We start from the raw sequence: 14,054 nt of genomic DNA, 5'->3' as shown, positions 1-14,054 counted from the left end.
TATTGCTTTCATAGTGGCACCTTTTCCCACTTCTTCTGGATTAGGGTGTTCAAGTCCTTTTGTTGTAAGATTGCTGGGATCTGTTGTTTTCATGTTGTTTTTCAGATTGTTGGAGGGATTCTTGCCTTGGCGCCTTCCCATCTCTTCCTTCAGATGCTCTCCAATGGATCTTCTGGTACAGGGTCAGGTTCCCTTGTTGGCCAGGGACCTTGCTCTCTGATGGATATTCTGCTACAGGATCAGTGCCCCTTGCTGGCCAGGGATCTTGCTGACAAAAGGCCTACCTTGCTGCAGGCAGGCTATTGAAACATAGGAACTCCCTCCTGCTGGGTTGTACTTACCACCCTATCCCAGCACCCAAACAGGTTGAGCTGGGGGATTTTATGGCCCCGAGGAAGGGAGGAGAAGGGAAGGGGTTTCTGGGTGAAAGCTGGGATGGAATAGGAGAAGAGAGGGCATAGCAGGGTGGAATAGCCTCTGCAGAATGACCAGGGAGTTAAGGGGGTCGGGGAATGTTTGTGCTCCGTTGCCAGGCTTCTGCTGCGGGTCCGCTGTCCAATTTCTTAAGTTCTTTGTACTTTTTGGAGATCAGGCCTCTGTCTGATTTGGGGTTAATGAAGATCTTTTCACATTTCTGTAGGCTGTCATTTTGTCTTATTGTATCCTTTGCTTTACAGAAGCTTTTCAGTTTCAGGAGGTCCCATTTATTAATTGTTTCTCTCAGTGTCTGTGCTGCTAGGGTTCTATTTAGGAAGTGGTTCCCTGTGTCAATGCGTTAAAGTGTACTTCCCACTTACTCTTCTATAAGGTTCAGTGTGGCTGGCTTTATGTTGAGGTCTTTGATCCATTTGGACTTGAGTTTTGTGTATGGTGATAGATATGGGTCTATTTTCATTTTTCTACATGTTGATATTTAGTTATGCCAGCACCACTTGTTAAATATGCTTTCTTTTTTCCATTTGATATTTTTTTGCTTCTTTATCAAATATCAGGTGTTCGAAGATGTGTGGATTGATCTCTGGGTCTTCTATTCAGTTCCATTGGTCCTCCTGTCTGTTCTTATGCTAGTACCAGGTGTTTTCAGTAATATAGCTCTGTAGTAGAGTTTGAAGTCTGGGATTGTGATGCCTCCAGAAATTCTTTTATTGCTCATGATTGTTTTGGCTGTCCTTGGTGTTTTTGCTTTTCCATATGAAGTTGAGTACTGTTCTTTCGAGGTCTCTGAAGAATTTTGCTGGGTTATGTAGAATGCTTTTGGTAAGATTGCCATTTTTACTATATTAATTCTGCCTACCCAAGAGTATGGGAGGTCTTTCCACTTTCTGGTGTCTTTTTCAGTATTTTTCTTCAAAGATTTAAAGTTCTTGTCATATAAGTCTTCCACTTAAAACCTTGGATTTTATCAGGCCTGATTTTGATAAAGTGATAGAACTTTTCCAGGAACTTGTAAGAGAACTGGAACAGATTTTATATCTTGGTGTAACAGAGAAACGTAAGAACAACCTTAGGAACCTGTGTCATAGGTTAGAAAGCTATTAGAGGAATTTGGGAACTCTGAACCTCTGAAGTTTAAAACCTGTTAATCTTGGACTATGAAGAATAGTACTTAGAGTTGTCAAATGCCTTTAGACAAATCTGGGAGGAATTGATGAGAGAAAAAAAAAAAAGAGAGACGGCTTTTGGCTAGCAGGCAATCCCAAGTCCTCTACTTGTCCTTGGAGAACATAAGTCTTAGAAGAAATATTTGCCATTAGCTCTTGAGTGTGAGAGGCCCAAAGATTTTTCCTTTGAATGGGAAGATTGTCTTACCTGCCTTGGCAGTAAAAAGCAGATGGATTCCCTGGGTTTTTTCTTCTGTGTGGGTCGCTTTGCAAAGCCAGCGCAAGCCTGGAGATGGCGGGTCTTCTGTCTTCTTGGAGGAGTCATAGGGTGCTGCAAAGGCTGGCATGCCTATGTGTTAGAAGCTCTTGTTAAAATGCCACAATCTCAGATATATAGATATATCTATATAGAGGCACTTAAGAGCCAGGTTTTTAAAACTGGGCATATAAACTAAATTTTAGAGCTGTTGTAATCTGGAAGCACACATGTACACAAAAATTACATCATGAAAACACTGTTACACACTGATATAAACACATCGTGGCCACATTATGTTAACAGAGAAACAAGACAGCCTTAGGGACCTGTGTCAGCTGACTAGTCGTTGGAAGAGAGAACAGAAACGTAAGAATGAAACATTTTTGTAGAGTTCTAAATTGCGGCGGTAGGGGGGGGGGGGGAGCGGATTTGTTGTCATCATTAAAGGGCGGGGCAGCAGGGAAGGTGCCAGAGTGGTCTGAGCATGGAAGGCAGTTACCAGCTATGGAGAACGTAAGGCCAAGCCCCCTGCCTGTGAGGGCCCAGATAGAAACCTGTGTTGATGCAGGCTAGTGATACTGATGGGCAAGTGCCGCTCCATGAACCGGCTGTGCGGCTTCCAGACCTGGAGCCAGCCGCTCTATGGGGCGGGCACTTTGGAACAGAGGGGCTAATGTGGAATAGGCCACTTATTTTCCCGGGGGGGGGGGGGGTAAAGGGGATGGGGGTGGTGATGCTCAGTGACACGTGACTTTGGAACACTTTGGAATAGAAGTGGGCATAGAGCGGCCTCAGGCTGAACCTTTTGGAAGGGAAGTGAAGGCGGGATGAAAGAGATGTTGGTGAATAAAAACATAAAGCGAGGCAGAAGTTGTGGCGGGACAAAAGAGCAGTCGGCAAATGAAAACGGAGACGGAAATGGAGGCGGGACAAAACGCCAATGAACAAAGAATAGCAGAAGAGGCAGTGAAGAAATGGGAGCACCATACTTTAAAAACTCTGACTTTGGAGTGTAATCAACGGATACAGTCAACAAGACAAAATGGAAGCCTACAGAATGGGGAAATATCTGACTTTTTCTATGATTTGAGCTTATTATATCAGGCTTTCTTCCTCATCACTTCTGAAGTATTGTCTGGGACCTTTCCCTTACCACATTCAATGGTTTTCTTTGAGCCCTTATTCTATCCCACTGCAACTTTGACATAGATGAACACTTTTTGAATTTTATGTATGTATCTGTTTTGCCTTGCCTGCATTTATGTCTGTGCCACGCATACATGCCTGGTGCCTGTTTAGACCAAAAGGAAGGCGTTGGATTCTCTGGAACTGGAGTTAAGAGTTAGCTGTTATGTGGGTGCTGAGAATTGAAACCAGGTCTTTTGGAAGAACAACTGGTTCTCCTAACCAGAGTCATCTTCTTTGCCTCCCCTTCCCCCAAATAATTATTTTGAAAAGTTATTTATATAATCAAACAGAGCATTATCTGTTCTTTGGGCACCATCCATGTATCCCACTTTGTTATGTTCTTGCTGTGTGAACTCCAGTCCTAACTTGTAGACGGTATTTTCTAGATTTTCTTTCTGACTTTCCCACCTGGATACTCTTTCTTCAGTAATTTAATTTGCTTTAAACTTTGTAGAAACTGAGCTGCACTAATTTATTCTTTTGTGGCTTTAATCTTTCTTGTCCAATATTTTTTGCGATTAATTCTAGGTGTTTTAATAGTTTGTTATCTTGATAGCCCACAGTATTCATTTATGAACATGTCACATTTTATTCATCTGACTTTTGAAAGATTTTTAGACTATTTAGTAGTTTTCAGCTACCCACAGAATTTCTTTGAGTACTTTCCTGCATGTGTGTGTCTTGGAAATATTACAGGCAGAAAATGTGGACCTAGAAATATGTCCAGTATACCAATTTACCCTTTTTCTAAGTAGGACAGTTCCTATTGCCCTCTGTTCTCTTCCTTTGGTATTACCGGACACTTGAGTGACATAAAATGCTACTTTTCAATTGAGTGTCACATGATCATTTCCTCTTGATTCTTCTAGCCATAGCGCCAGCTTCTGATTTCTCTATTTGTTCTTTGTCTTTCTGAACTCTGAATACTAAAAATGTCCTTAATCCTAAGCCTTTTGTTTTTATTTATACCGATTCATTTAGTCTTTGTCTTGAAATTTCTTATTTTTACCAAAAAGAAGGTCCTAAATTTATGCACTTTCATCTGGTACTTGCTGTCCAGTCCCCAGTACCTCTTCATTTATCACATAAATGTCTAGCTGAATAGCACCTTAGACCTAAGATTTTTAAATTCTAAACTTTAAAAAAAATATTTTAATTTTATGTACACGAGTTTCTGCATGAATGTCTGTGCACCATGAGTGTGCCTGGTGCCTGATGAGGTTCAAAGAGGGCATCAGATATCCAGAAACTGGAGTCACAGATAGTTGTGAGCTGCCCCTGTAGGTGCTAGGAATCAAATCCAGCAAGGTCCTCTGAAAGGGCAGCCATTATTCTTAAGCTGTTCATCCATTGCTTCAACCCCTAAAATATAAACTGTTCTCCTCTGAGTCTGCTTTTATTTTTCCCAGGCACTGGACATTTCTAAAGAGAGGTTCAAAGAGTAAAAAAACCCCAACAAGCAGCCCCTTCATGTTACACATTTCCCATCTGTATTTAGACCAAAATCTGATGAGTCAGTCTTGAATTTTCTTACTGGTTTCTGAGAACTTCTTACAGTACCCACTACTTTCATAGGTGGTCAGGGTCTTGCCTGAATGTTTAGAAAGTTCTTGACATCTGATCCATTGGAGGTAAGGATTCACACAGAGTAGCAGAAGGAGCAAGATAACTTAATTTGAAGTAAAGCAGCAGTGCTGATTTGAGGGAATACACTGTTAAAGCTGACACAAGAATGAACATACTCAAGGACCCCAGTTATTGTTTGGGGCTTCTTTTTATGAGGTCAAGAAAAAGAGTTTCTTATAAATGTGTGTAGTACTGTAATTTGTTTGATAGATTAGGTCATGCTTTTTTTCCTACTGTGTATTTCCCTTCCCATAATGAATCTGCCTTTAATCATATGCACACCTACTTAGGTATAGCATAAGATGACAATGACGGTGATTCTCCCTAAAAGTTTACTAGAAAACAAGAAGACACATTTTTATCTTACTTGGTACCCAAACCTGTTCAGGCTAAATATTCTCTTCTCTTGTTTATACTTGCACTTATTGGGAATATACTTGCCTAGAAATTGTCTAAATTTGGTTGCTACTAGGGGTGAAGAAATTTCAACTCTCATTTAGAGATGGGAGTACATGTTGCTAATGTAGTTTGTGGAGTGGGGGCATTCTGAAATTTCTGAGTGCATTGTTTTGAGATGCATATGTACACATACTATGTGCAAGTTAAAGTACATTGTTAAAATGTGTATGTGTGCATATGTGCGTGGAATCTGACATAACCAAAACCAAATTGGAGTTATGGGTCATGAAACTCTTGTGTGCATGCCTCACTGTTATATGGTATGTTGCAATTAGTCTCCACCTTTTGTGACTAAGTTGTTTGAGAATAGGGGTACTGTTTGTCCCTGTTACATGTTAAATACATTGCCTGTAAGTAGTAAATTTTGAAAATGGTTATTGAATATATGTATATATGAGTTTATAGTGGGAACAATAAAGTGCTTGTGAAGATAAAGTTGTTGCACATAAAGGACTAAAGATCGTGCCAAACCTCAGAAGTTACTGCTTCTCATTACCAGACTATGAAGGTTAAAATGTCTTGCTATATATAAATGTAAGCCCATGTTTTCCCTGATTCTGTCACTAGCCCCAGATATTTGAGTTATTTTCCAATGACAGGACTAATAAAATAAGCCACAGAATCCTATCCATATAGCTGGCATGCATAAATCTATTTAACCAACTTATACTTTCTAGTCAGATAGGGAACTGCTTTTAATGTGAAGAATGAGTAGTGCAAGGATTGAATAAACATAGTTCTTTTTAAAAAGCTTTTATCTCTTAAATATTGTATTCTAGAAGACAGATATACTTACAACTATATGCAAACAAAACAATGCTAGGTAGACACTTGTTGGAGAACATCAAGATTGACCTGACTGGAAAATACTGACTCAAGCAATTGCTGAACTGTTTATGCCAAGAGACAATAAATCTTGACAGTGAGAAAATACAGAATTTCACTGTGGGGATGAATATCTTGAGCATAGTTTTTCTTAGGAAAAGTCCCGTGAACTAGTTTTTTAAGTTGAAGACGGAACTCATTAATGTACTTGAACAGGCTAATGACTTCTTTGAAACTGGGGCTGCAAAGCTTCTGCCTTAAGCCTGGGAGTATACTTTATAAAGTAGAAGACAAGGTGGTGGTGAGGTGTCTGGTAATGCCCCCCCCCCTTTTTTCCCCTTCTGGTATTTTGAGACAGCATGTCTCTGCATAGCCCCTGCTGTCCTGAAATTTACTATGTAGACCAGTCTATCCTCAGATGTAGAGAGATCAGCCTGTCTCTGCCTCTGCCACTAGAATCAAAGGTGTGTGCTGCCACCATCCAACACTTGATAATAGTCCATTTCCTCCTCTTCCTCCTCCTCTTTCCTCTTCTTTCTTCTTCCTTCTTTCTTCTTCTTCTTTAGGGTTTCTCTGTGTGACCCTGGCTGTCCTGGAACTTGCTCTGTAGACCAGTCTTGACTTCAGATCTACCTTCCTCTGCTTCCCAACAGATGGCGCCTGCTATATGTCTTCTTATTATGGAAGAGGGATTCTCTTTCAGGTGTATTTTACAACTGTTAACTGATGTTCATTAGGATTTTGCTTCTCACATAACCTCTCTCAACATCTTTGCATAGGGAATTAAGATTTAGCATATGAATTTTAGGAGGACAGAAACATCCAGACCATAGCATAGACATAGACATGTATATACCTGAATAAATGTAAAATAGGTATGTACAAAAATGATAATAATGGTTTCAAAAGAACATTACATATTCTAGATTGTAAGTATGGTGTTTTAATTGGTTGTTGAAAAACTTGTGTGATCTTTTTGAGATTTTTTTTCCCACTAAAACATTAAAAGGATCTTTGTTTTAACTGACAGTGAAAAATCTCAAAATTATTTGTAGGTGTTGGATCTTCAGCTCTAAAGAGGCCATTTGAAGATGGATTAGGGGATGATAAAGATCCCAATAAGAAGATGAAACGAAACCTAAGGAAAAGTATGTAAATCCTTATTCTTATTGTGGGAACTAGAGAAGGTTTATAACTTCAGAAAAATAAGAAATGAAGAGTTTCATTGACTTGAATTAAAATTTTAAGGATAGACCTGAGTTGACAAAATTGGTAATAGAAGAACTTTGCGTTTCTAAGTTTCATTGCATAAGACATCAGTGCTGACAAATAGAAATTATTGGGACATTATTTTTACCATCCTATTAGTGAAAGAAATTTAAAGATTACTTTCTCATCGAGTGAATGTGTATTTGTATTTTAAAGTTCTTATTTTTGTGAACATACGAGATATTTAAAAACATTCTTTATTTTATGTCTATGAATGTTTTGCTTGCATGTATGTATTTGTATCATTGTGCATGCCTGGTGCCTGCAGAAGTCAGAAGAGGGCATGAAGTACCCTAGTGTAACATGAGGGCCTGCTTATTGGGGGGTTTCTGTCCTCCAAACAGGTCCCACAGCTGGTAAATTTCAAAGGAATTACACAGAAATCTATATTAATGATAAACTGATTGGTCCATTAGCTCAGGCTTCCAATAACCCTTATAACTTATATTAATTAACCCAGTGTTATTATCTATGGTAGCCACATGGCTCAGTACCTTTTTAAGTGGGGCAGGTCACATCTTTCTTCTTTGGTACCTGGGCAGGATGGGGGAGAAGATGGGTTTCCTCCTTCCCAGAATTCTCCTCTTCTCATTGCCCCACCTCTACTTCCTGTCTGATTGTCCCGCCTATACTTCCTGCCTGGCTACTGGCAATCAGCATTTATTTAAATCATAATTGACAGAATATTGAATTGTCCCACACCACCCTAGAAATGGAGTTAACAGGTGACTGTGAACCACCATGTATGTGAATGCTGGGAACTGAACCCATGTCTTCACAAGAGCAAGTGTTCTTATGTGCTGACCTATCTTTCTAGGCCATTACATGGTTAATAGAAGCTACAGATGTATAGTTTGAAGCAAAATGGCTTGCTAATTAATTTCTGTTCTAATTTCTCTTTCTTACATAGTACTGGACAGTAAAGCAATAGACCTTATGAATGCACTAATGAGATTAAATCAGATCAGGCCTGGGCTTCAATATAAGCTTTTGTCACAATCTGGCCCGGTCCATGCCCCAGTCTTCACAATGTCTGTAGATGTGGATGGCACAACATATGAAGCCTCAGGACCATCCAAGAAAACAGCAAAACTTCACGTAGCAGTGAAGGTACAGTATTCTTTTACTTGCCAGTGCTTCCTCTGTTTTGTTCAGATAAAGGGCTTGTGTGTATATAAGACTTTAAGGACAGTAACATAGAAACTTCTTTCATCACATCACATGTGTTGTTGTTGTGACGTAGTGTGTGTTGATTGTATGCAATTTAGAAAATATAGAAAAATATGTCACTAGCATATTTCTAAGGCAACGATAATATTTATACATGGTACACTGTTTTTGGTGATGCTTTTTTCTTTTTTTAATATTTTATTTATTATGTATATAATATTCTGTCTTTGTGTATGCCTGCAGTCCAGAAGAGGGCACCAGACCCCATTACAGATGGTTGTGAGCCACCATGTGGTTGATGGGAATTGAACTCAGGACTTTTGGAAGAGCAAGCAATGCTCTTAACCTCTGAGCCATCTCTCCAGCCTGATGCTTTGTTCTTGAGAATTCTTTTTATAGGAAATAATAATGAAGATTTTTGAATAATCAATCATGCATGTAGATAATGCCCAAATAATGAAATATCTCAATAAATAAATCTGATTTATTGTAGACTAATGCCAAAATGTCACAGATCATGTATGTGCAATGAAGTCTGATTTTTATTTATTCTGTGATTTAAGAATATATGGTATAAAATAGAATTAGTCTTTTCATGGATATTACATTTGCTAAAGCAGTATGCTATATGCTAAGGTAAGAGTTTATGGAGCTTAGTGTGGATAGGATGTTGATATAAATAATGCATATATGGAAAGTGTATGTTATTTTAGTGATTAGAACTATACAGAAAAATAGTAACAAAGCGATAAAGACACCAGACAGTGTATCTTCTGCTTTGTTTATAAGTTGGGTGCTTAAGTGTGATGAGGGTATGAGTTTTAAAGGAGACTGTAAATTGAACCCAAGATTTAAAAGACTTTTAAAAAAGTCTTTTTTTTTATTTAAAAAGTTTTTAAAATAAGTTTTATTTTAAAAGTTTTTTTTTATTTAAAAAAAGTTTTTTTATTTTTCAAGACAGGCTTTCTCTGTAGCTTTGAACCCTTTCTAGAACTAGCTCTTGTAGACTAGGCTGGCCTTGAACTCACAGAGACCGTCTGCCCCTGCCTTCTTTGATTAAAGGCATGCACCACCACTGTCTGGCCTCTTTTTGTCTTTTGAGACAAGGTTTCTCTGTAGCTTTGGAGCCAGTCCTGGAACTTGACTCTGTAGACCAGACTGGCCTCGAAACTCACCAGGATGGTCTGTCTCTAGGGACATTTTTTAAATTGAGGTTCTCTCTTCCCAGATGACCCAAGCTTGTGTCAAGAAGACAAAACCAAAACTAAATTCACCATCGCAAATGAACTGTACTGCATATCCTGAGAATGAACTGCAAGTTTAAAGCTAAATTCTGTAGCCAGTGAGACCTAAAGCTTGTGAAATAAACTGTTACATAAAAACAGTTGATTTCTGAGAGTCACAGTTGTGTTTGTATAAGGGTCAGGTGGTCATTTTTTTCTTTGGTAGATCTTTATAAAATAGGAAACCAATGATCCTTAATGGATTGTCTTCTTTTACTTTATGCTAATAGTCTCATAACAGCTTGTAGTTCAGTTTTTTTATGTCGTGAATTAGTTGCTATTTTTATTTGATGCAGTATAACAATATTATACCATGATGGATTATTTTAACCAAAATTTTGATAAATATTGTGGGGGGGCAGGCGCTTGTATACTTAGAGTTTCTTAGTTTGCTTTCTTATATTCCAAAGGTATATAAGCACACATCTGAGACATCAGTTATAATTCTAATGGAATTGGGTCAGAGGAGCAGGTTAACATCTATTGTCTGAGGTTTCTGTCCTGCCTGGTTCCCTCAGTTATTAAGTCCCAAAGAAATCACACAGAGGTCTATATTAGTTATAAACTGATTTGCCCATTAGCTTGGGCTTCTTATTAACTCTTATAATGTATATTAGCTCATTATTCTTGTCTGTGTTAGCCACATGGCTCAGTACCTTTTTCAGTGAGGCAGTCACATCTTGCTTCTTCTGTGGCTGGGCCAGGACTCCCGAGGAATGGGCTTTCCTCTTCCCAGAATTCTCCTGTTCTCATTAACCCGCCTCTACTTCCTGTCTGGTTGTCCTTCCTATACTTCCTGCCTAGCTACTGGCCAATCAGCATTTATTTAAAACATAATTGACAGAATACAGAGCATTTTCCCACACCAAACATCCTTTTTAGATGTTTCAGAAGTAGATGGCTGTCTTGCTTTTTTTCTTTCTCTCCTTTTTCTTTTTTGTCTTTAGTTGCAATTCGGATAGAATGTGCAGTTGAGTAGTAAATCTGAACTTTGTGAAGAGATGAGATTTGCCCATTTTGAGCAGTCACTCAACTAGATTGCTGATCCACTCAGGGAAGATGAAATATCTGAGTATTGGCTTTGAAGCTTTGGATGCCCGTCTGTGGATAATTTGTTTGGCTTATGATGATTATTCAACAATATTATATGAAGGTGTATTTTGAAGTAGCCTGTGGTCCATTCTGTGTTTTCCTATTCTTATACTAGTTTGTGTACTAGGTAGCTATGTTCTAGAGTTTGCTTGCTATATTGAGGCAAAGAGTTCTTTCCAAGGTTTTCAAGTTTTAATGTTAATGTTTTTAACATGTGTGTGTCTGTGTGTGTGTGTTGGGGAAGAGTGTACGTTGTGATGGCATGAGTGTACATGTGACTGTCAGGACAGCATGTGGGAGTCTGTTCTCTCTATCTTATGGGATCCATGGATCAAACTTCGATCATCAGATCTGGCATACAAGTACTTGTGTCCTCCATTGTGCCAGTACAAGCTTTTTAGGTAGTTTTTATTTTACATCTGGCGTTTTTATGGCTTTTCTTTCTCTTTTTAGTTGTCATGTATGTTTGTTATAGTTTAGAAGAAACATCCTTAATTCTGACAGTTAGAAATAATAGTAATGGTTTTTACATTTAAGTACAGAACGTGTATATTTTTTCCTGAGATTTATTTTTATTTAAATGTACAATTCCAAAGTTCATGGACATTTACCTGTTTGATGTAATCATTGAGTTTGTACTAATTGGGTGACAAGACCTAAGCCGAATTGATACAGCGTTATTTTTAGTCTTTATTATTTTGCTTATTATTTCTCTATATGAATATAAGTTAGTACCTGAGAATTCACTTGGGATTTGGCAAATCACTTGGTTTGTGTTAAGTTTTGAAAATGGAACTTAAGAATTCTCAAAGGAACTTAGCCCTAAGAACAGTGGATGTACATGTTGTATATAAATATGTACATAAAGTAGGTCCATGCTAAGTTATTTTTCTGTTAAAGATTGTTCTAATATTAAGTGAAGGCTGACAAATTCATTTTTATCAAGTTATCATAAAGTATTTATTTTGGATGTTTTAGTTTATTGCTTTTCATATTTGTGACTTTGCCTTATTATCCTATAAGATAAGTTATAGAGATGAAATTACTGGGCCAAAGTTAATGAATAATTCATTAAAAATGTATTGAGAATCCTATTATGTATCAGAATACATTGCAAGATTGCCATCCCTGTAGGTGATGCAGACATGTACAGATGAGTCAGAGGGAGGGCTGTATTTCTGAAGGTAGATCCTTTGTCACAGGACCACGTAGGCCATCTTTCCAATTGTCTTAGTGGCTTCTGGGGAAAAATACCTCTTAAGAGTCAAATTGCAATAAATCAACCAGAAATCTGTCACTGCCACATTAGTGGGACTTAGCCTACCCAGTTGCAGTTTCCCTCTCGTCTTGCAGCTTTTCCTGAAAGCTCCGAACAGAGGGTACTCTTTTTTTTTTTTATTGACTTTTATTGAGCTCTACATTTTTCTCTGCTCCTCTCCTCTTCAACCCTCTCCCAAGGTCCCCATGCTCCCAATTTACTCAGGAGATCTTGTCTTTTTCTGCTTCCCATGTAGATTAGATCCATGTATGTCTCTCTTAGGGTCCTCATTGTTGTCTAAGTTGTCTGGGATTGTAATTTGTGGACTGTTTTTTTTTCTTTCTGTTTAAAAATCACTTATGAGTGAGTACATGTGATAATTGTCTTTCTGGGTTTGGGTTACCTCACTCAAAATGATGTTTTCTAGCTCCATTTTCCCGCAAAATTCAAGATGTCATTATTTTTTTCTGCTGTGTAGTACTCCATTGTGTAAATGTACCACATTTTTCTTATCCATTCTTCAGTCGAGGGGCATTTAGGTTATTTTCAGATTCTGGCTATGACAAACAATGCTGCTATGAACATAGTTGAGCATATGTCCTTGTGGCACGATTGAGCATTTTTTGGATGTATACCCAAAAGTGGTATTACTGGGTCTTGAGAAAGGTTGTTTCCTAATTTTCTGAGAAATTACCACACAGCTCTTCAAAGGGCTGTACCAGCTTGCATTCCCACCAGCAATACAGAAGTGTTCCCTTTACCTCACAACCTCTCCAGCATAAGTTGTCATCAGTGTTTTTTAAATTGGCCGTTATTATAGGTGTAAGATGGAATCTCAGAGTTGTATTGATTTGCATTTCTCTGATGACTAAGGATGTTTAGCATTTCCGTAAGTGTCTTTCAGCCATTTTAGAGTCCACTGTTGAGATCTGTACCCAGTTTTTTTTTTTTAAATTGGATTATTTGTTCTTTTGATGACCAATGTCTTGAATTCTTTGTATATTTTGGAGATCAGACCTCTCTGTCTGATGTGGGGTAAGTGAAGATCTTTTCCCATTCTGTAGGCTGTTGTTTTTGTCTTATTGAGTCCTATCCTTTGTCTGCCAAACCCTGATTCCATCCTGATGTGTGCATGCACACACAGACACACAGGCACACACTGAATCAAGGACTTCATGTGTGCCAGACAAGAATTCCACTTTGGAGCTATGTTTCTACCTTTTATTAGCTATTTTAAAGATTTATTTATTTTTATATGTGTGTAAGCGTTTTGCCTTCACTTGTGTATGTATGTGTGCTGTGCCCACAGTTGTCAGAAAAAAGTGCTGGGTCCCTTGGAATTGGAGTCACAGGTGGTTGTGAACCACCACATGGGTGATGAGAACTTAACCCAAGTCCACAGCAAGATCAACCAATGCTTTTAATGGCTGAAGGTCTCTGCAGCCTCTGTTATTAAGAGTAGTTATTAGGTATCTATTTATCTTGAAAGCGAATGTTGTATCTCTCGAGATAATACACCACTTTTATAAACTGTAACTTGTGTTAACAAATAAATGACTTAGGACAAGTGAGAAGAGCAAAGGAAGAAGTGGTATTCAGTGATTATCATTGAGATTTCAATTGCTATTAAATTGAGAAACCTTCTTTCCCCCGCTTTGATGCTGAGATTTGAACTTAGGCCAGTACCCGAATTCCAAGCTACATCTTTCTGTGCTTTTGTAATAGAAGAGACAAGCCCCATTGTTGGTGATGCTTGACTTTGACCTGTGGTGGGCATTAGTAATGTTAGTTTTATACCTGTATTTCTTGTCCAGGGTGAGATTATTCAGAGGGAGAGCATTATTTTCAGAACTCATGGGAGCAGGTGTTTTCTTTATGAAATATTGGTGTATTAGCCAAGTGATCTTAGTGTACTTAGTGTAAAGTGCTGTCTGAGTACTTTTAGAACTTAAGATGTTAAAAGGGGCTCTTGGCTTTATGGCTAAGTAAACTTGAGAAATTTATTTATGATGAGAATGCCAGAT

General features: G+C 38.2%; 1 protein-coding gene across 7 annotated transcripts in view; it reads left to right on the top strand.

The window, feature by feature from the left end:
• Strbp (spermatid perinuclear RNA binding protein) overlaps positions 1-14,054 on the top strand; it is a 147,056-nt gene that overhangs the window by 89,944 nt on the left and 43,058 nt on the right. For all 7 annotated transcript variants that reach the window (XR_014998874.2, XM_085681260.2, XM_085681262.2 and 4 more), the window contains exons 11-12: positions 7,014-7,106; positions 8,138-8,337. Coding sequence is in view for 6 of the 7 variants with exons in the window: in XM_085681260.2 (XP_085537386.1) it covers positions 7,014-7,106; positions 8,138-8,337 (293 nt within the window). In the remaining variant the exon portion in view is untranslated. The remainder of the gene's footprint in view (positions 1-7,013; positions 7,107-8,137; positions 8,338-14,054) is intronic.

Source organism: Myodes glareolus, chromosome 21 (assembly GCF_982192425.1).
Source record: "Myodes glareolus chromosome 21, mMyoGla1.1, whole genome shotgun sequence".
NCBI lineage: Eukaryota > Metazoa > Chordata > Mammalia > Rodentia > Cricetidae > Myodes > Myodes glareolus.
The sequence above is the reverse complement of the archived record's forward strand: the minus strand, read 5'-3'. Positions and strand labels throughout refer to the sequence as shown.